The 22711-nt window shown below is 48.4% G+C and overlaps 1 protein-coding gene across 4 annotated transcripts in view; it reads right to left on the bottom strand.

The window, feature by feature from the left end:
• The window catches only part of usp32 (ubiquitin specific peptidase 32), a 49351-nt gene that overhangs the window by 16736 nt on the left and 9904 nt on the right, over window positions 1-22711 (bottom strand). For 2 of the 4 annotated variants that reach the window (XM_062551925.1, XM_062551927.1), the window contains exons 3-16: window positions 17392-17497; window positions 16216-16334; window positions 14521-14680; window positions 9061-9192; window positions 8440-8547; window positions 7642-7757; window positions 6809-6871; window positions 6557-6640; window positions 6271-6332; window positions 5795-5897; window positions 5208-5424; window positions 4534-4712; window positions 3450-3590; window positions 2482-2641 (exon numbers count right to left, since the gene is read on the bottom strand). In XM_062551925.1, coding sequence (XP_062407909.1) covers window positions 2482-2641; window positions 3450-3590; window positions 4534-4712; window positions 5208-5424; window positions 5795-5897; window positions 6271-6332; window positions 6557-6640; window positions 6809-6871; window positions 7642-7757; window positions 8440-8547; window positions 9061-9192; window positions 14521-14680; window positions 16216-16334; window positions 17392-17497 — 1750 coding nt within the window. The remainder of the gene's footprint in view (window positions 1-2481; window positions 2642-3449; window positions 3591-4533; window positions 4713-5207; window positions 5425-5794; window positions 5898-6270; window positions 6333-6556; window positions 6641-6808; window positions 6872-7641; window positions 7758-8439; window positions 8548-9060; window positions 9193-14520; window positions 14681-16215; window positions 16335-17391; window positions 17498-22711) is intronic. The other 2 variants (XM_062551926.1, XM_062551928.1) reach the window with 1 other exon arrangement.

Genomic DNA, 22711 nt, shown 5'->3' with positions numbered 1-22711 from the left:
TTCTCGTTGACTCATCCCACTGTTTTTCTATGGAGTTTAGATCAGGGGACTGCTATGGCAATGTCTGAAGCTTGATTTTGTGTTCAGTAAACCATATTTGTTTTGATCTGTGCATTTGTTTTGGTTCATTGACCTGATGAATGATCCAATCATGACGAACTTTTAGGGCTTTGGCAGAGATTGTTTGATTTCCTTTGGAAATGTTCAGGTTTTTCTTGGTGTTCATGATGCCATGCACCTTAATTAGGTTCCCAAGGCCTTTGGGAATTAAAACAGCCCCACAATAGCACAGCCCCTCCACCATAATTCTGATTAGGCATGGGGTTCTTTTTAGTATGGTCATTCTTCTATGTACGCCAAAGACACCTTAAGTGTTTTTAGCAAAAGAGCATAATTTTATTTTCATCTGACAATAGACCACACTCCCAGACATGTCAAGGTACCATTCAGTAACTCCTGCCATTTACATTGTTCATTAAATGACTCTACTGGCTTTAACCTGACATGCTGTCTAAATAATCTATTAGCAGTGAGGTCACTTTTGAAGATTTTTGGGGGGGACTTGGTGACCCCAAGATGATAGCTTTGTCTGTAACTCTCAACGGTGGTTCTTATGGATTTTTTTGCCTATCATACCATCGTCCATACTGTGCGTGGGAGCAAAATAGCCATGGGTCTTTGTCCAAGCATGTTTGCCACATTTCCAGATGATTAGAACCTTTTAGTCATCATTTTAACTGAAAATATAGGCATTTTCAACAAAATACCTAGTTACCATAGACATTCTCTTACTTACAAATGTCAACACAATTTCTTTTTATTTCAATTTAGTGTATTCTCTTGTCTCTCCAATGTTGAAAAATGACTAGAGGATTTAGCCTCTGAGTGACTTCATTTTCATACCATAGTGAAAAAGAACGTCATGAACTACTTCTGAAAGTTCACAGACACTCTGATTTACTTTAAAACGTTGCATTTACATAGGAAAATGCTCCTGTTAAATGATGTACATAATATGTTTCAGGGGTGCCAATAATTGTGAGCAAGCTGTTTTTGTTATGTTTGTTATTTCTTTATGAGATTTTCCTTTTTCTCAGAATAAATTTGCTTGCCTTGCAGGGTATATTTTTCCTCATTGTTTTCATTGTGGGAGTACAATAAATCACCTAAAGATTATTTTTTATACCTATTTTTAGTCAACTTTTACCAAGGGTGCCAATAATTCTGGAGGGTACTGTATATATTTTAAATATATTATATATATTTAAAAAAATAAATTTTTCACATTTGAATCACAAAAAGCACAGCAGAAAAAATCAGGATACTGTTTGCATTTTTCCAAAGCTGAGGATTAGTTGTAAGGTAGCAGCAAGAAAGGGCAAGAGGTAGGAATTAATCAACTCGGTGGAGAGGGTGATTGGAACACAAATAATCAATATTAGTCACTGGAAGAACACCAGCTGGTTACGCTTGATTGGGGCACAGACAAAAATGAGAGCGAAGGAGGAGAGTTGCTGTTGTGCCACCCTGAATAGTCATCCTCTCAGTGCACCTCTATCAGTTCTGACCACAGTGAGGAGAGGAGGGAGGGGGGAGGGATGGAGAGAGAGAGAACAGAGAGGGACAGGGGAAAAGAGAGAGAGGGAAAGAGTGAGCAGAAGAGGGAGAGAGAGAACAGAGAGGAACGGGGGGGAAAGAGAGAGAGGGGAAAGAATGAGCAGGAGAGGGAGAACAGAGAGGAATGGGGGAAAGAGTGAGCAGAAGAGAGAGAGAGAGAACAGAGGAAAAAGAAAGGGAAAGAGTGAGCAGAAGAGAGAGAGAGAGAGAGAGATGTGGAACAGAGAGGGGGAAGAGAGAGGACGAGATAACAGAGGGAGCTGAGCGCCCTTCCCACACTGTCTCACGGCCACCAGGCATCCAGATAGCTCCCCAAATCAGATTAATTCTGGACCTCTAATGCTGTCTACCCACATATACAGCACACACGCTGGGCCCAGAACAGCACTATTAAACTGAGCTGGAGCGACCCATATCCCTCTCCCTCCCTCCCTCTCTCTCTCTCTTTCTCCCTCTCTCTCTGCTCCCCATCCTCTCTCTCTTGTTTACAACACAGCATGTGACCTGAAAGCTCAGATGTCAGCTGTAAAGTGATGGTTGCAGAGATGACAGCAGCTGGATGTCAGGCAGGCACTCGTGTGGACAGCAATGGCCGGCCGGGATCACATTTACGCTTGTGAATTTTTAATCGACCCATTTGGTGGCGTGTGTGGGGGGGTGGGGTGGTTAGGTAGGGGGCACTGGTCAGAGATCCGGGGCGATTTGCTCAGCAGGTCCGGTCAGGGGCAGTTTTTAGATGATTAGGAGCACTGGGTTTTTTTTTCAGCGAAGGAGGGGAGCAGGAGGAAGACGAGGAGGAGGAGGAGGGCGAAGATGAGGAGGTTTTTTTGGCAGGGCCTCCTTCTTGCTGCAGGCTTACGTTACCTCGGGGGATGTGCTCGGGGAACATGCGCAGGCTGGTCATACCCATGTTGACCCAGATGTTGGACTGGGGGGTGCGCGTGGCCGGCTGCTGCCGCAGGAAGAGCAGGTAGCGGGGGAAGAGCTCCAGCTCCGGCTGACCCGTCTTGGTGTGCTGGATGACCTGTGAAGGACACACACACACACACACACACACACACACACACAAACACACACACCACGGCAGAGTCAAGCCCATGCTCTGCTCAGGTTTGTCGTCTCTGACTCAGCTTCAAAATATTCAGGTGCAATCTCCACTGCGGCAACTTATGACTTATGGCTTCCAAGATGATTGGATTTCTCAACAGGATAACACACAGCAACTCTCCTATCAGGACATGAATGTAAACAGAAACTGGCTATCAGTATCAGCGGCCAACAGATCATTAACGCTTCATAATAACCACAAGCACGTAACGATGCCTCATGAGAAACAGAACGCTGAAAATAGATCAAGAGTCGCGATAACGATGCGTCAGCAGCACTGCTGCTTTTGAGTGAGTGACTGCTTGAGGACCGCCGGTAGTACGTAATCACTGCTAGTATGCAATGCATGAGAGTGTCTGAAGACCTTTCCACAGAACCAATCTCATTCTATAAACAGCCCCGTCTAATCAGGTCTGAAAGGTTAATATAAGGCCTACCTGCAGGAGAATAACACATCACTAAACCACAGGGCTAAATGCAGCTCACTAAAGCTCCAATTAGTTCCAAACATTAGGGCAATGGCACACAACTGATGGCCTAATAAGCTCGCCAACACCACTGACCTTAAAGCTATTGTGCTTTGGTAATGTATTTGCTCAAATGGCTTCTTTCATTAAACATTTAATGACTGCTTTAGGCTCAGACAGGTCCGAGGTGGGCTTTGGTGTGTATATACAGTATATGTGTGTGTGTGTGTGTGTGTGTGTGTGTGTGTGTGGACGTACCGGTCGTGGCAGGCTGAGGTTGGCACCGTACCAGTGGTAGAGCGCTCTCCACACGGGCTCTGGAACGGTCTCAAAGTCCCGGCCCACGGTCAGCGGCGGGGATCTCTTGAGCCGCCCACCCTCCATGGTGAGTGTTGGAGCCTGTGGGGAGAGAGGGACCGAGAGGTGGACAGAGGACGGACAGACAGAGAAGGACAGAAACAGAGAACGTGCGAGAGAGAGAGAGAGAGAGAGAGAGAGAGAGAAAGAAAGAGAGAGAGAGAGAGAGAGAGAGAGAGAGAGAGAGAGAGATGAGTCTTCAATTCATTTCTTTTCAATCCAATGCCATTTTATTTAGAAAGCGCCAAACAATTCATCCGGAGGTGTGTGTGTGTGTTGGAGGAAGCGAGGTGAGGTAGGGAGCAGAGTGAGAGGAGGGGGGACAAAGTCAAACGCGACACTCTGGCCTTCTCAGATGTCCGAGATAAGGCCTCATCTAATGCACCGGCCACTCTGGCTCTTTGGAGATAACTGACAAGAGCAACACACCGGCTGGGAGGGGGAGAGGAAGAGGAAGAGAGGAGAGAGGGAGGGTGGGAGAGAGAGATACAGAGAGCAAGAAAGAGAGGGATAAGAAGAAAGAGAGAGAGATAGAGGGGGGGGGGGGGGGGGGGTTGGGTGTGGCATAAGTTTGGAAGTGTCTGGTGCAAATCAGAGTTGGGCCTGAGACTGCATGACATCTCCTTGACAGGCCCAAAATAACCCCGACGCTGTTGTGCAGTGCTGTGCTGTGCTGTGCTGTTCCACTGGGTCAGAGCTGCCGGTGAGCCTGACTCTGACTCTGACTCTGAATGAGCAGCTCACGTCTTATTCAGACGAGCTTTACGGCGTGTCTGCCAGCAGCTGCGCCATTCTTCTGCTCAACACCTCATCCTATAAGCACTCTTGCATATCTTTAAAAGGGCTTAGCAAGTTGTCACATAACAGCTATGGTACCAATTGTGACAGCCCTCTAAGTCAAAGCGCTACTCTGGCAATGTGGTTTATGGTGACAATCATGCTCATGCCCACACACACACACACACTCACACACACACACACACACCTTCATGGGCTCGGTGAGGACGAGCGGCTGGTTGTCGATGGCGCCGGGTCTCTGTGAGGTGAGGTGGGTGGGCAGGTGCCCGTTGGCGCTGGAGAAGCACTGGTTGTTGTTGTCCGACGCGTTGTGCTGACGCGCGAAGCACAGCTCCGTGGCCGACGAGCTCATGTGCGGGATGAGACCTGAACAGGAAGTGACATCAGACAGCCGTGATCACCATGGCGGCACACAGATGAGGGACGTACGACTATTTCACACACTCCAAATAGTGATGACGCTAGTACTTTTCTGAAAGAAGAGATTTTTTTTTTCCCCTGATGAAACCAGATGAAAGACGAGACTTATGACTCAGAAGCCCTGAAGACTTAATACTGCTTTTTAGCTTGTCGTGGTAAATATGGGAAATAAAGACAGACTCAGACACACGAATATCCCAAAATACTTCCAGACACTTCTTATCCCCCCAAATTCCACACATTTCTGCACTGCACACAGCACACAAAAGCCCTGTAGTGAAATCCTGAGGGGGGGGCATTAATCTCTAGGGCCAGTGCAGTCTGAATCTGGACAAAGCATGTCCGCTGACGGCCATGAGTGTGTCCACTCCAACACAAAGCTGAGGTCTTCATTGGAGACCCACAGCCCTCGGGGCCTCTAACTGCCCAGTGCCCACTCACTAGTGTTGGGGCTCTCGGCGGCCTCCGACGCGCTGGAGATGTTGTCGGATGACTTGTCCTCCGAGGAGCTGGAGGAGCGGGTGACGCCGCCGCCGCCGTTGCTGTAGCCCGCCCGCGAGGTGGGCGTGGAGGCGGGCTCGGCGCTGGCGCTGGACTGGGGGCTCCTCCTGCCCGCGCCCAGGATGGACGGCTGCTCCACCACAATGGCCCTGTTGTCCTGAAACCAGAACAACAAAAAAAAATGAAATGAAAGGAACTTCCCACATACTCGCTGAAGACCACCACAGACACGCATTCCCATGCTGATTTACGTCAGAGTAACTGAAGCCATGTTCAAACCCAGAATATGAGGAGAGAGAGAGACTGAGAGAGAGAACAATATCCGTGCTAGTTTAAAATTCAACAACATGGATGTTTAGTCCCTAAATATGATGGAACACAGAGAGAGAGAGAGAGAGAGAGAGAGAGAGAGAGAGAGAGAGAGAGAGAGAGAGAGAGAGAGAGAGAGAGAGAGAGAGGGTTGGCACAATTGCTCCATCATGCTAAATCACCTCCTACACTCCTCTCTCTTGCCCTTATCAACTCACATATTTGACGTAGTCCTTCCACTGCTGCCACCACTGCATGGAGATGAGGAACCAGTTCTGTCCCGCCTGCAGGCCGTGCCTGCTCTCCCTCTCCAGCCAGCCCCTGGACAGAGCACATCACAGACCCGCACTCACCATCACAATCACATTAGATGGCCACCAGGCTGCCCGGTCAGCCTATTTGGATGTCAGGAGGACTTTTGTTCTTTTCTGGGACAAAGGGCTGAAGGCCACTGTGGCTTCTGAGGACAAGTGATTCCATTGCATGATGTGACACCAAACGTACATATGGTATTTTGCATAGCAGCCAGAACATCTGCAGTGTTTTGACAATGTGCTACTGGTCAGATTTTCCCATCAGATGTTTTGTCTAAAAGACAATGACGCCACTGTTTAGAGTTGAGCTCTCGATGGATTGATGAATGGAAGAGATCAGAGAGGTAGAGACGGAGAGGGAGCGTGGGAGGACAGCGTACCTGATGATCTGGCCCTCCTCCTCAGGTGCGGCCGGTCTCAGACCCAGCACTATATGACACACCTGTGGGTTTCATCAGAAGAACAGGAATGCAAAAATCAAGATCAAACAATCTTGTGCAAAATGGCTTTCTAACTGACAATAACATCAACGCTACAGGTGATGAAAGGAAATGCAAAAGAATGATTATTTTATTATTACTTTTACATGGTAATGTTCATTATTTCAGTCTGTTTATTAAACTGTACATTCATCTGTACATTCATTTTGTGTGGAGGATATCAGACCTGAAACAGCAGGTTGAGGAACTCATTGGCGAGGGCGCTTTTCACACTCCAGATCTGATAGTCCTCCAGGGTCAAGTGGCCCATCTGCAACAACACAGCAGTGGAGACGTCAGCGAAAAGACAAACTGCAAAGTGCTGGTGGCACAACCCGACCTGACACCGTTTGAGGATTCATCCAGTAAAAGAGCACAATGTCTCGAAATACAGAAATGATGAAAATATGATTCAGTGATGGTTTGGACGGCAAATCACCTTGGTGGTGTCGTGCATCTTCAGGATGCCCTCGACTATGTCTGACACGTTGGCGAGCAGCTCCTGGGGAGGCGTGAGGGAGGGAGGAGGGAAGGGGAGCAGATGAAACCACAACCAGTCAATAAAAACTAAATGAGCCCGCCGTATTGTCAGTTACGTTGTTCTAGGCAAGGCTTCATAAAAGAAGATTATTTCCTCATCATCGTGTACACAATCCACTTCAAGCCCCAGGGGGAACATCAATTTCGCACACTGCCTTCTGAAGCCAAGTTCGACAGAGAGAGAAACAGAGAGAAAGCGAGAGAGAGAGAGAGGGATTGTGGGAGAAAGAAAAACTAGAGTGGGAGAGAAAGAGCGAGAGAGTGAGCGAGAGAGTGGGTGAGTGGTAGTGTGTGTTCTGAGACAGAGAGGCAGAGGGATTGCAGATTTACTTCCACAAGTAATTAAAATCCTAAAAAGCTCAAAAAAAGTGCCATTCCGAGAGGTCTTGCCAAGTACTGCAGAGGAATAATAATAATAATAATAATAATAAAAAAACCTCCTTTGAAGATAATGGCATGGAGTTTCTGAAGTGTTGTGCATAGCTTACGCAACACAGGAATTGGTTTTAGGTTGTTGCTTTAGGAAAATAAATAAATAAATAAAACAAAATAAAAATAAAAAGAACTGCGTAGCTCAGACAGCCGCACTGCTGACTAATAAATGACGCGGATCCAGGAGCACCGCACTGCTGTGTGAGAGTAATGAGATTTGACCAGCAGGGCTGGCTGTGCCCCTCCACGCCCCGTGTGTGTGTGTGTGTGTGTGTGTGTGTGTGTGTGTGTGCCACTTACAGGCAGGGTGTCCGTGCGGTTGTCCTTCCACACCTCCAGTAGGGCCACCACCATCTCGTGGACCTCCTGTCTGGACAGGACGCCATCGCGGTCCACATCAAACACCTTGAAACAGACTGGGGATTGCAAGAGATGGAGAGAAAGAAGGAGAGAGAGAGAGAGAGAGAGAGAGAAAAAGAGACATTATTCAAAACAGCAAAAGATGAGTGAAATAGAATGTTATCTGTTTACTTGACTTACTCATTCCACTAACTGATTTAAAAGATTGCTGGACTGTGGGAGGTGCTTTTAAGTCATCACTGTGAATGCCTTTAGCTTGAACTTTCTATTTCAGTATCACTCCACTGATTCTAATAACATTACACCATCTGTTATTCAAATGCCACTGACCACAAAGCATGTGCGTATCTGCTAAAAGGTGATAAATGAGATAAGAAGCCTTGCATGCACACACACACACACACACACACACACACACACACACACACACACACACACACACACACACACACACACACACACACACACACACACACACACACACACACACACACACACACACACACACACACACACACACACACACACACACACACACACACACACACACACACACACACACACACACACACACACACACACACACACACACACACACACACACACACAAAGAGCTAAAGTCTGAGCATTATAAAGGGACCGTGATAACATGTGGTGCTGCACTAAGCGGCCTTTTCTTCAAACGCATGGCGTGGGGACGGGGGTTGTTGTGGGGGGGCTGTTGTGGGGGGCTCTTACACTTCTGTCTCTCGGCCACGGGCCCTCTGCAGCAGGCAGACAGGCCGCACGAGATCTCCTTGAAGTCGATGTGATTGTCCCGGTTCTCATCAAAGGCGTGGAACAGGCCTGCCAGAACAGAGAAGACAAAAGAACCAAAAAAAAAGAGAAAAGAATTTAGAGGGGGAAAAAAAACACGTTGGAGGAAAATGTTAACCCAAAGAATCCAATTATTCCTCGATCGTAATCTTCCAGAGATGAGATTCTGAAATAATGGAAAAAGGTGGAACAAAGCACTGTGTATAAGAAAGGCTAAAATGACTGAGCACTTTTTTCTGGTCCTTGAAAAGTATGTTGTATAAGATTGCTCTTCTTTGTAACATAACAGAGAATTACACATTTTCGCTGCAGAACACTTTTTACCTGCCAATCACTACATAAATACCTCATGGATTCAGTAAAGAAAGTACGATTATGATAATAAAAAAAATGCTTCCCACCCCATATGAGCTGCCCCACTGTGTGTCGTGACTGCCTGCTTGTCCATGGACTGCCAGGACCTATTAATGTGAACATGAGGGAAGTCTGTCCGGAGGGCAGCTTCCCCCCTTTCAAGCCTTGGCCCCATGCATATTTCATTACCTTCGCCGAGCGACGCGTGGATGGGAGGTGAGACCAGAGGGACAAAGGTTTCCAAGTCGAAGCGACCCGTCCGCGATTGAGCCTTCAGTAGCCAGTAGCGCTTCTCCAAATCGATGATGTCCGATTCTTCTACTGCAGGGGCAGGAAGGGGAAAGATGGATTGGAAACATGATTACCGACTTCAATCCCGGCCTCATTTAGGAGAAAAAGACTGGGCCCTGTGCTTCTGCTCGCCGCAGCAGAGGGCCAAGATGACTCATTACCAATAACAATGTATGAGCGTCCGTGTGTGTGTGTGTGTGTGTGTGTGTGTGTGTGTGTGAGTGAGTGTGTGTATGTATTCTCCTGCACATCCTTTCAATCCAAAAAGAGAAAACTACGGCATTTCGACAGTTAGCAAAATGTTTGTTCCATCTTGCTTCCATCTTCCGGGCGGTTATATAATAGGTTTGAGGGCAGCGGCTCAGCTAGGCGAAAGCCTGACTCAACTCTAAATGCCCAATGAGGAGCACTATATAGAGCGTGGAGTGGAGTGGGGGGGTTAAGAAGCCCTTTGGTCGACTACCCTTTCATCACCGTAATCCTCAGATTAGGCCTAATAGGATTGCAAGGCCCTGCCACAGTTACCTCCCAAACATTTGAGTCATAAACGCATGGAGTAAGTGTCAGAAGACAGACGCACATCACGTGGGTTTCTGTACACAAACAAACAGACCAAAAAAACACACACAAGTGAATAAAGATGAGGTCATTTTGCATGAGCCGTCCCGGGAGTCTCTGGCGTTAGCTGTGTGAAAGGTGTGTAGGAGCAAATGGCTGGGAGGCTTATTGAGGGGAAAGCAGGCGTCCATGTGTTTCAGTGAAAGGTTGAGGGGATTGCCCCGGACTTTCCCACCACTCCACCGCTCATGTCATGGCCAAGAGCTTTATGTTCAGAGACAGGGGTGACCTTGGTGGAGGGTGAAAAAAACACTTTGGTGATTACACCAGCAAGTGAAAATATGTTGGAAATGTGCAAATGTAGATGCTGGCTTCCTTGGAGGTTTCCTACAAACTCTCATTCTCTCTCTCTCTTTTTTTTCTCTCTCTTTCTCTCTCTCAGAGAGAAAGACATGAGGACTGGAAGCGTGAAGTAAAACAAGAGGGATGAAAAAAGGACAGAAAGGAAGTAGAAGAAAACAAACCCAAAGGTTCAAAAACTACAGCTGCACCGGCTGACCAGGAAGCAGCAAATCAATGATTCAGACTGTTATTTTAGGGATGGTGTTAGGAGTGAGAGTGAGAGAGAGAGAGAGGGAGAGAGAGAGAGAGAGAGAGAAAGGGAGAGAGGGAGAGAGAGAGAGAGAGAGAGAGAGAGAGAGAGAGAGAGAGAGAGTGAGAGAGAGAGAGAGAGAGAGGACAAGAAGGGGGCTGGGTGAGTGAAGGAAAAAAGACAGGGATAAAAAAGACAGGAAGAAGTAAAAGAAAAGGAATCCAAAGGTTCAAAAACTACAGCTGCACCGGCTGATCAGGAAGCAGCAAATCAATGATTCAGACTGTTATTTTAGGGATGGTGTTAGGAGTGAGAGTAAGAGAGAGAGAGAGAGAAAGAGAAAGTGCTGTTTAGAAATGATATGAGGCCCATGAATAATTGACCAGCACATAGAATAAAGGAGCCAGTTTACATCTTACACGCAGACACAACCCACTTAATGTCCCCTCTCCATCCACAGGGTTAGTGTGCCTTCCCCTCATCCTCCAACAAAATACTTCACCGCTTGCCTTGTTCTCCCTTTAGCTTTTCCCAATATTAGTGAAAGCCCAATAAATGTGTGTTTAATACCGCCGGCTGCTAAGGGTAATAGACGACTGCGCTCTTGATTAGATGGAGAGAACAAGCAATGATTAGCTCAGCGATAAAAGCCAAGCTGGGGAAAATAAGACCGGTCTCATCTAGTTGGGCATTATTCATGACCGGGCCGCAACGGCGAGCGACTACTGATCTATAAAACTCATTACCTACGGTATGGATCAGTGCCGGACCATCGTTCACCGGTTGCCAATCAAGAGTACCCGACGCACCACTTTCGCGTTACGCTAAAGACTATCTTCTTTCTGGCTGTCTGACGCAACCTGGCAACACAGCCTCCGGACAGGTCGACATTCAGCACACGTATACCTTGAAGTTATCAAACATGACACCCACCCCGGAGCAGGGGGGCTCCATCGCTGCCATCGTGCGATGTGCTTCTGCCCGTTAGCTTCTGCCCGTGTGTCTCTATCTCTGTCTGCTGGAAGACCTGACAGGCTCGACCATAGACTGCGGCATGCCCGCGGCACGACCGAAATAACAGGGCTGTTTCGGAGAGCAAACTTGCCGCCGCGTATCAAAGCCCGGCCATTAACATTCACTTACGCTCTGATTAAAAATAAAAGTTCCGCTTTTGTTTTTTTTTCTTTAAAAGGTTGACTGGAGGAGAAGCAATTTTACAGAAAGAAAAAATCTTAGTTTTCAAGTAGCGTTAAGGAAAACATACTGTTGTGCGTCAGTCATATGCCACTCTTCAAAGTCATCAAATGATAAAACAGCTTGTCAGAAAATGTCTAAATATATATACTGTATATATAAGCAGTTTTTCTTGTCTGATGGAACAAGAGTCGCATGTTCCAGAATTCAGCCTTACACAAAACGCAACAGAGCTACACAGACATACTGCAAGTGAGGCTGTCAACAGCGGTTCATGTCAAAGAAATGCCTATACCCACCTAGAGGGGCGACTCTGTCAGAGTGGCAACAGAGGAACCATACCATATTCCACTGTGAACATCAAGGGTCTGCTCGCTAGATGTGGCGTGTACCATAGTAGACTCCACACGATTTCCCAATCAAGGTAGGAAAATCAAAACAAACAAACGAGCCAAAAACAAAAACAAAAACAAGCCCGACGTTGGGTCCCGTCTATATCCCTTCTCCGTATGGGAGGATTTCACCAGCTGTCCGCTAGCTTCTCCGCCGTAACGCCACCGTCGTCCTGTGTCATACGGATCATGACTCCACAGGTGGCAGGTAGGGAATCATGGCGAGGCATTTTCTGGAAAACTCCCAGACTCAGACATACAGTACACACACACACATATGCACACACACAGACATGGGCACACCCCCACACCTCCACATACACTTACATGCGCACACACACACACACACACACAAACGCACACCTTGACAGAGCATGCACGCCTCACACCCCCCGGCACGCCCCACCGTGCTCTCTCTCGCTGCGCTAAGAGGATAAGCTGGACTGCGGGCAGCAGATTACACGCCGCGTCTCAGGGTTCTCTCCCTGATTGGCCTCGGGACAGGATCTTTCCAAGTATGTCCTCGCTTGACAAAACAAACCCAGGCTAAATTTACCTGGCCGTTTGTGTAAGCAATAGCCTTTTTGTCTTATCTCCTGTTTGGCTCATTGTTAGGACCCTGGCCTTCAGACTAACAGTAGGCGGACAACATGAAGACAGACACGGGGGGGGGGGGGGGGGGGGGGTTGGAGTGGACACTCCAGAGCTTAAGAGCGGTAAACATGGGGGATGAATGAGATCAGATCATGGAGATGTACTGCAGTGTCCACCTGTCCGCTCTAGAAGCAAAGAGGCCAAACAAGTCGCGGAATCACAGTGACTCACACACTACTTACATGGAGATACAGGGCTTTTGATAAGGATGGCATCACGACACGGTGATTTTGAGACAACTCAAAACGTTGCGAGGCAATCATCTCCACGATGTCAGATGGGAATGAAAGAGAAGAAAGGAGCGCAACATTCCGAACTGAACTTGTGCGTATCTGACTCAGAGAGTTTAATCGAATAAGCTGAGCGTAATGAAGCACATCTAGGGAAAGCAGACGTGCCTGGATTGATGTAGTGAGGTGCAACAATTCCTTTTCCGCACGATTTAAATGCAGAACCATGATGCCTTTTGGGGATCCACCGTGGTGGAAGTCCCAGTTTTTTTCCCCTTCACTACCCAGGACTGTGTGTGTGTGAAATGCTGTGAGCAAGTCAGACCTACTTTACAGCCAGCGCCTCACGCTACTCTTGCACCATGTTACAGCACATTACGCCGGCTGTGCAATTAATACATTAATACAAAAAGACTGAGGACATGGAAGAAGGAAGAGTGATCTCCCTCGCTTTCCCTCCCTCTACACAAGGGTGGCCTGGGGTGGGGGTGCCTCTTTGTGTGTGTGTGTGTGAGTGTGTGTGTGTGTGTGTGTGTGTGTGTGTGTGTGTGTGTGTGGCGGAAGGAGAACGGGCAGCGGCTGACAGCTGTGAAGACATCCCTCCCACCCAGCAGGGCTGGCAGGCGAGAGGCGTGGCGTGTGGGGTGCTAAGTGTGGCTGTGTCACTTGTAATTAGCTCATGGCAGCAGCGCTCCTGCGCACCAGAGTGGTGATGGTGGGGGGAGGGGGGTCTGGGGGGGGGGGGGGGGGGGGTTCACTGCTAATGCCTAGCGTCTCTCAAGGGGTGGGGGGGGGTTGGGTTAGAGAGACTAGAAGGGCTGCAACCATCACTCCATCACTGCGCGTGTAAAGACATCTGCAACAGCCCATTTGTCTTCGTGGCAGTGTGTGTGTGTGTGTGTGTGTGTGTGTGTGTGTGTGTGTGTGTGTGTGCAGCTGGGCTAGTTTCTGTTCCACGTCACTAATGACTGTTTTCTCGTCTCAGAATAATAACCATTGGCACTCCGGCTGGTGACAGCGACAAAATGGGGGATAAAGTCCTGCAGCCTTCACAGAATCAATTTGGCTGTGAGCTGAGACGAGATGCTATTCCTGCATTGGTATGCACGCGCCACAAACAGATCAGCAGCCCCGCCTCTCCTCCATCCTACTGTCTCTCTCCCTCTATCCATCTCTCTCTCTCTCCCTCCACCCCCAGCATCACTCTATCTCTCTCTCCCTGCATCCCCCTCTCTCTGTTTCTCTGTGCTAATGAGGAAGACTCCTGCATTAGCACGTGGGTAATGAGATGAGATGGGAGATCAGACGTCCCGACTGCTGAGCCCCTTGTGGGGTGGGATCTCTGAGGGCAGGAGGGACCTGTGTGAGTGTGTGTGTGTGTGTGTGTGTGTGTGTGTGTGTGTGTGTGTGCGTGTGTGTGTGGTCGAGATGATTCATGGCTTGGTCAGAAAGAGGTGGGTGGTGTACTGTAGCTATTCACAATGTGCTTTCATGCATAACTATGTGAGTGTATGAGGCAGAAAAAGAGTGTGTGTAAGTTTATGTGTGTGATAGTGTGTGCTCTACCATAACAGCTCACAATGTGTGACAACATCCAGAATATATTTGCACCTTCTCTATGGTGTGTGGGTATGTATGTGTGTGTGTGTGTGTGTGTGTGTGTGTGTGTGTGTGTGTGTGTGTGTGTGTTTGTGTACAAGTGTGCATTTGTGTACTTGTGCGTAGTGTGGCCACTCACAGTGTGTGACCCCGGCTAGGGTCTGGTAGAAGGTGGGCGTGTCGCTGTCGTCGGTCAGGGTGACGCACACGCCTGCGGACAGTAGCCAGCGTGAGAAGGTGAAAGCCTCTTTGTTCTGGAGCAGCCAGTTCCTGAAGCGCTCGTAATGGACTTTCTCTCCCTGGCAGAGGCAGGAACCCAACACAAAAGACAATAAGACCAACCGAGAAAAAGAAAAAGAAAGAGGGAGGGAGAGGGAGAGAGAGAGAGAGAGAGAGAGAGAGAGAGAAAGTGAAAAACATTCATTTTCTATTCATATACTTGGGTGAAATCAATAGCTAAGAGGATTGGGAAATATTTTCTTAATGAGAATTGTAATGTGAAAGACTGTGCGTGTGTGTGTGTGTGTGTGTGTGTGTGTGTGTCTCATGTTGTATTGGGAGGGGAGTGCTGGTTGGGGGATGGAGACTTCCTCTGCAGATGTGCTTGAAGGGCCCAGAGCCAGAGGGAGGCTCCGTTAAAAACCACACAACACACTGCTATTAGGGTGTGTGCGCGTGCGTGTGTGTGTGTGTGTGTATGAGAGAGGGTGTGTGTGTGTGTGTGCGTGCATTCATGTGTGTCCGTGTGTGTGTGTGAGAGAGGGTTGCTTCCAGGCTACAGGATCCACTCAAGTGCTGCACACCTGGGTGGCTTCTGTTACTGCGGCTCAACCGATTACTTATGAGTTGAGTTCTCAAGAGCACACAGAGACACACACATCACTATACAAAAATAACTTTAGCATTGCCTGAGTCACAAAAACACACCACATACTGTAACTGTACACACAAATAAAATATAGAGGGTGGAAAGGGGGACGCCTGAAGTTATAGTAGAGTTAGTAGTCTCGTGTGCTACTCAGCACAGGCTATCTTGAATGTATGTCAGAGACAGATCAACGAACTCAGGTTGGCTGCTCCCGGGTTACTGTAGGTGGAACATAGCTACGGCCAGGTTGTATAATTACAGACAGGGTGTCACTGGGTCATGTTTCTCATTGACAGCTGAGGGCACAGGCCTGATGCACACACAGTCACAGAGTGCATTTATTGACAAGGTCCTGCCATAGAGGGGCAAAGGCCAGACCGGGGAGGGAGAGTTTGGAATTACAAATGGCAAAGCCCCGCCGGTAATCCTGTTATGGGAAATCCATCACCAAATCAGGATACTTTCCCCTGGTGTTAATAGAACGCTTCCGTTTCAAGACAGGCCTCTTTTTAAGGCTTGCCATGATGCGGAGGACAAGATTCAAAACATCATCTCGGTGGGGGGAGGGAATGAGCTCGGGGAAAATAAAAAAGGAAAAGGCAATTTTGTATTTCTTTTTTTTTTTTTCCCACTGTGCTGTTGAGCAACATCAATTCAGCAGAGCGCTGCTGATACAGGGAAACTCATTTGAAGTTGGAATATTTTTATGCTTTGAACTTCGCCTCCTCAGCTTGTTTTAAATTCCAGTTCCAGTTTTCGTGCTCAGAGTTTTTTTTTTTTTTTCCCCCTCCGTTCGTCACGAGAAAGTAAATAAGAAAGCTAACGAGCGCGCAGGCTCACAGGCTTGATCGGGGTGAGGTCGGGAGAGAGGGATGAGGAGTGTCAGGCGAGGCGAGGAGAGGAGAGAGGAGGGGACGCTCAGCAGGGGTTGATCATGGGGGTGTGGGGGGGGGAGCGGAGTCTGACCTCTGCGAAGCACTTCCTGAGCGAAGGCGGGACTTGGCCATCCACAGCGCGCAGCATGCTCTCCACATCGTCCCGCGTGATGTAGCTGCCCGAGTCACTGGCAAACAGGCTGAAGATGTCTGCAGGAGGGACAGAGAGAGAGAGAGAGAGAGAGAGAGAGAGAGAGAGACAGAGAGAGAGACACAGAGAGACACAGAGAGAGAGAGAGAGAGAGAGAAAGACAGAGAGAGAGACAGAGAGAGAGAGAGGGAGACAGAGAGAGACAGACAGAGACAGAGAGAGAGAGAGAGAGAGAGAGAGAGAGAGAGAGAGCGAGACAGACAGACAGACAGACAGAGAGAGAGAAAACTTACAAGCTTAGCTTACATGCTTCACAACCTTGAGGCCCAGAGTTGAAGCCCCCCAACCAAACACACACACACACACACAGCTTATCAGAGCCCCAACAGGCTCGGCGCCTGTCAGCTCCACTAGCCGCAGCTCACCATCAATCATGTCCTGTCAGCCATCACCCTGACCTGTCAGACACCCCCCCCCCCTCCACACACACACACACACACACACACTTCTCTGCTAGAACTCTCATCTCCCTCTCTACTGCACCTGTCCTCAGAGCTGGAGGGCATCTCTAATGACCTCTGCCTGTTCAGGCTACAGTAGACTTCCTTACCAGAGGGAGGGGAGGTACACACACACATACATGCATGCACGTGGACACACACACACACACACACACACACACACGCGCACACACACACACGCACACACACACTCCTTAAATAAGGGAGAGAATAGCTTGTTGGCAGAGCATCTTCATTTACATTCAGGATGGCATAGACCCAGGAGCCACGCCGAGCCCAGGCAAGACAACATCTAACGTGCCACGGCGGAACATATAGAAAGTCTGCCTGAGTGACACATAGGTAGGTCTGCATGCATAATGCATCCTGGTTGTGAAGATATGGGCAGGGCAGGTTTAAGAGTCTACACACGTTTTCGGAACGCTTTATTCCAATCTAAAAATACACACATCAGAGGTTCGCCCCAAATAGCAGGGGTGTCGGCGCATCAGCAAGCGCTCTTTGATACCAAACTTCATATTATCGCGAGCAGAAAAAAAAGCGTGAAAAAGAGCGATTGTATGGAAGACGTGGAATGAGAGCTCGGGTGACTCACATTTGGCTTTCTCCTCATCTCGGCCTCGAGTGAGCAGGACCAGCCCAACGATGAGGTTGTTGAAGTGGAGCCCTTTGGAGGTGCCACCGAACGAGGTGTAGATCACCTGAAACAGAGATGAGAGATTCGGTGAGTTATTTCTCCCCCACAGACATGTTAGAATGCAGACTGCGATACCTCCCAGAGGAGGCAAGAGTGGAGTTTGTTTGTGATGGAAAGACACACATACACAGAACGCCTGTCATCTGTCAGAATATAGGGGTAATGTTTAGGCAAAATAGAGGAGTAGTTCACCTTACACACAGACACACACACACACGCACACTCACATTCTCTCTCTCACACACACATACACACATCCACACACACACTCACACCCTCACACTCTCCAGGAAAAGCACATCCTGTCTGGTAGTGAGTGAGTTGTGATCCCCCCGGGGACAGCCTGACAGTGTCAACATGAAAGGCTCAATTTCTCGTTCCTGCTCGCTGCCTCCTGCGTGTGGCACTGTGTTCTCTCTCCACTCCTCCACGCTGGGCGCGTGCCACGCTGCGCCGCCATCCATCTTCCTTTGAGACACCCCCCCCCCCACCACCACCACCTCACCCTCCCCCGCCACACACACACACACACACACACACCTCCACCTGCCCGCCTGGCTGGTTGCTCAACAGTACACCTGGACTGAGGACGGTGAATGCGGTGGCGGTGGTGAAGAGAAAGTGAATGGGGCAGATGTGTGTGTGTGTGTGTGTGTGTGTGTGTTGGTGCACTGGAGAGCAGCCAGGCCCTAAAAAACAGGCGCTGAATCAATACCTCTGTGTAGGGCTTTGCTAAGATTCATCTGACGAGGTCCGTCTCTCCTCCTCCCTCTCCGTTCCTCTCTCGCCCTCCGCCCACCAGGCTCTGAAATCAGAGGCCCGGCCGCTTCCACAGTCTGTCCTAATGCAATTCAACAGCACCGGCCACCCATACATCAGGGAGCACCGCACTCTCCGGTAGGGGCAGAGGTCATGGCTTGAGGGGGAAAGATGGTAAGTCAATGTGTCTGTGAGTGTGTGTGCGTGTGCTTGTCTGTGTGTGTGTGTGTGTGTGTGTTGGGGGGGCTGGGTGGAGTAGTCGTAGAGTCTCCGACTGAGAGAGTGCGGCGTAATTCAGACCGCTCCCCTGCGCACGTCTCCAAGTGCGGGAACGCTCGCTGGCATCTCACAGACTCGCGATCCCATTTCCATAATGGGCCGCCGCCTTGCCTTCGCACGCTTATAAATACCCCTCCTCTGGAGATGTCTCAAATACAGGATTCGTGTTATTTATGTAAGCATTCTCCATTTACTCACATCTATTTGTGGACACAAAGAGGGCCCTGGCACAGAGAGGAAGGGGTGGTATTCACTGTAAACGGGAACAGTGGACGCTGCAGGACTCCACACACATTTCACTTTAACGCCACCGTAAATCACGATAGCCCGGGACAGCATCCAGCCCTTGCTTCATTTAGTGTGGTGATGAAGAAGCATGGAACAGATAACTAATAAACCACTAAGTGCTGCTGTGCATCTGTAGCTATAGCGTTGGGACAGGAGGGGGGTGGGGGGCGGGCGATCACATCAACAAGAAATATTTCTACTTCTATTGTAACTCACTCGTCTGGAATCGCACAGACAGGATGTGATGTTAAATTCCTTGTGCCAGTGTGCTTAGGGGAGCAAAAACAAAAGAGCAGGCATGGCCCACCACAACAACAAATCAGACGCACGCCCGTTTAACCCTCGCTGTACCGCGAGGTGAATGAGGAGCGGTCAACAAGCTTGCAAATTTGCAAACAGTCTTTTTTTCTGTATGGGTACCATGGACACCAGACACATAAACCAAACACCATGAAAACTATACAAAACCCAAAACAGGAGTGGCAGTGCCTTATAATGTGGGCATAACAACAGTGAGTGTACCCTCCACTGGCGTCTGTCTACTGAACAGATCATGGCTCTCATGTCAGTGGAGCAGCTCTGCACCTTCGTAGAAGAGAGACTGGACAATAGGCTGCAGATAAACAGGGTTTTTCTCCCCTATTCTTATAATGCAGTGACCTGATTTGACCAGATACGATAAGAGCTGGTCAAATTATCTCAAAAATAATTATGATCTCGATAAGAACTGATCTCGCTGAGTAAAAATGTCTGGATGGTTCTTTTTATCATCTTCATCAGCATAGGCTGCTGCTGTGAATCATTCTTTGCTAAAGAAAAGGAGACAGTATGATCGCGCAAGTCCTTGCAGTGGCCATATTTAAAGGCCCATGTCAATAACATCCATGGCCAGAATAATAACATGGCCTTGAGTAAAAGCAGTTGGCTTCTCTTAACACCGCGGTTGTCTTTTCCTATGTCCTCATGAATTCTCCCTCACATCTTTCCTTGACCTCATGTCATTTTCCACTGAGGTCAAAGAAAAGTGGCTCGGAAAAAAGACGCATGTTGTTATTTCTTTCTGACCGCAGCCATATGGCTAAAGAAATCTTAAACATCACACGCGCCACAAAAATGCAAGAATGTGCAACAACGCAAAACGCTTCGATGTCAAACACATACAAAAAAATCCATTTGCACTTCAGGCCAAACTGAAGCCTTGTGTTCCCTGTGTGAGTGGCGAGGCGGAGAGGCTGCACGTAGTGTGCGAGAGGGAGAGGGAGAGGATAATGGGCTGACGTAGAGCGGAGGGGGCCGTGGGGAGTCACTGATCATCTCCTCTGCAGGTCACAGAGCGCAGCGCGCTCTAAAGTGATATCTATAATGCCTCTGGTCCCAGCCCCACTGCTCCCCAAACGCTCTCCTTGAGAAGTGCGAGAGATGAAGTAACAATTATGTGTGTGAGTGAGTGTGTGTATGTCGGTCTGTGTGTGTGAGTATGAGTGTGTTGGTGTGTGCGTGTGTGTGTGTCTGAGTGAATGTGTCGGTGTACGAGTGTGTGTGCATGAATGCGTGTGTCGATGTGTGTGTGTCGGTTGTGCAATGCGTGTTGCTGTGCTGAAAGAAGCTTCTGACTGACACTTGGTGCAGCTGGCTCAGAAACAACAGCAGCAGCCCACCAGTTCAGTCCAGCCCGGCGGTCCACTAATCACAGTGATTGAGGGCGCCGCTGGGGCTGTGGCCAGCTCCTCCTGTCAGGCCCACCGTGATGGACGCGGCTCTGGGTGTCAGGACCCGTCTGTGGCGGGAGGATTAACAGCCGAAGGGCTACTCGCAACCACCACCACGACTGCTCTTGAGAGTGTGTGTGTGTGTGTGTGTGTGTGTGTGTGTGTATATATGTGTGTGTGTGTGTGTGTGCGTGGTCACACCACACCTAGGTCAGATCCATTATTGACCCAAGGCTGACATGTTTGCCGTGGATGCAGAGTACTGAATTGAGATGCTCCAGGAAGAGTGATGGGGTTGTGGGGGCTCAAGCCCCTTTCCCCCCTCAAGATAAGACGAGACGACACGGGGCACATCACAGGTGACCTGAGAGGCCTTGATCAGAGGGCCTGGGGGGGGGGTTAGCACAAGCCTTGACACTGGCTGCCTAGTCTATTCATCTGCATTAAAAAAGGCTTTTCTCCAAGGGTCGCTTGTGCGGGATAAAAAAAAAAAAAGCATGACACCCTGTGCATATTGGGACGAAGGCGTTAATAATTCACATAAAAAGTCGGTCATGGCTAAAAGAGGATAAAAATAGGTCGCCGCCGGGTGAAAAAGTCGTCCCTCTCCTGGACACCTCTCCCTTTAATTAAGACCCGCGCTTCCATCCTGCTGAGTGGCACTTCAATTCGGCCGAGTGTATGTAACTGGGCAGCCCAAGCATCCCAGACACCTGCCTTGCCAACTAAAATGGGCTCCAGGCCAAGCTCTGAAGAGAGGGCACTGACAGGCAACATTACCCTGGCGACAGTGTTACTGTGGACAAGTTGTAATCGCTGAGATTACAGTACATGAACGTAACGACTACAACATAAATACTCAGTCCAGTCGTCGTTATGGCAACAGACCACAGAGGTGAGCTAAAAATGTCTGTTTTGGCTATTTGATATAAAACATTTACATTTAAAAAAGGAAGTGGAAAAAATAGTCTCGGCCCCTCACAGATGCATACACTTCTGAATTTGTTTCACTAATGGTTATTGCATTTTAATGATCACATTATGTAAAGGGATCAAAACCCAGATCCCCTGCATGAAACCGAGGACAAATTTGTGTTGCAAATGCAGTGTCCGCTCTTTGAAGGCCAGTCACGTGGCCTGGCGTTGCTCATCAATAAAAGTCAACAGGGCAATAGGCAGATCACCACCGGCGTATAAACAAATATGATGTGACCAGAGACTGATGTCACCATGGCAACATTTCACTGAGGCCACTTTGGTGTTCCAGCGAGCACAAAGGACAAACTCGTATTCTGCGATAAAGTTCAGATGAGATATGCTTCTGGAAAAGGCCGGAGTGCTGACTAAATCAGTGAGGGCGATGTGGTGTGTGCGTGAGTGTGTGTGTGTGTGCTTTTGTATGTGCATGCTTTGTGTGGTTTTGAGTGTGTGTGTGTGTCTGTGTGTGTGTGTGTGTGTGTTGAGGGCCAGGTGGACTGAATCCCCTCATCACAGGGACAGGCCCTGGCTGAGTCCCAGAGCCCAAACACAGGGAGCCACAGTGTCTGTTTAATGGCACAGAATCTCACCTAAAGGCTACAGCTGTTCTACAATCAACTGAAAAAAACAAACAAAGCCAAACAGAACACACATGAACTAGCACAAACACATCAACACATAACCACCAGCACAGGAAGAAAACTGAAGAAAAAAAACAACTAAACAATGACATTTAATGACAAACTGTGACACTCACACTACATACCGTAATAACAACATGACAACATATCACTACTGTGACAGCCAATAGTGATGTTCATTTTGATTACTTCAGAGGTGCATCTTAGTGTAGTTCAATGTCAGTGTGAATCTCACTGTATTATTGGTAAATTCAGCTCTAAAACGGTATTACAACAATGTGTTTGCGGTTTAGTTACTCAATGTTTTGATGGTGTGTCACGTGTTAATCAACGCTAACTGTTTGGTTTTGAACATTACCTTTATATTGTTTTTTCATCTATTTATTTAAATAATCGGGTAGATGTGTCACATCTTGAAAGTTAGCTATGGATTTGAAATTGCATTGCACTACCTGTAATGGAAAGTGTCTGAGAAGCTAGTCTTTACAACAAGTCACATATTCTTACTTAGTGTGTTTTTTCAAACTGGAAATGAGGAAGTAACTTGATCTACCTATTGTGGTG

This window comes from Sardina pilchardus, chromosome 13 (assembly GCF_963854185.1).
Source record: "Sardina pilchardus chromosome 13, fSarPil1.1, whole genome shotgun sequence".
In the NCBI taxonomy this organism is placed as follows: Eukaryota; Metazoa; Chordata; class Actinopteri; order Clupeiformes; family Clupeidae; genus Sardina; species Sardina pilchardus.
This window is presented reverse-complemented; position numbering and strand designations above follow the sequence as displayed.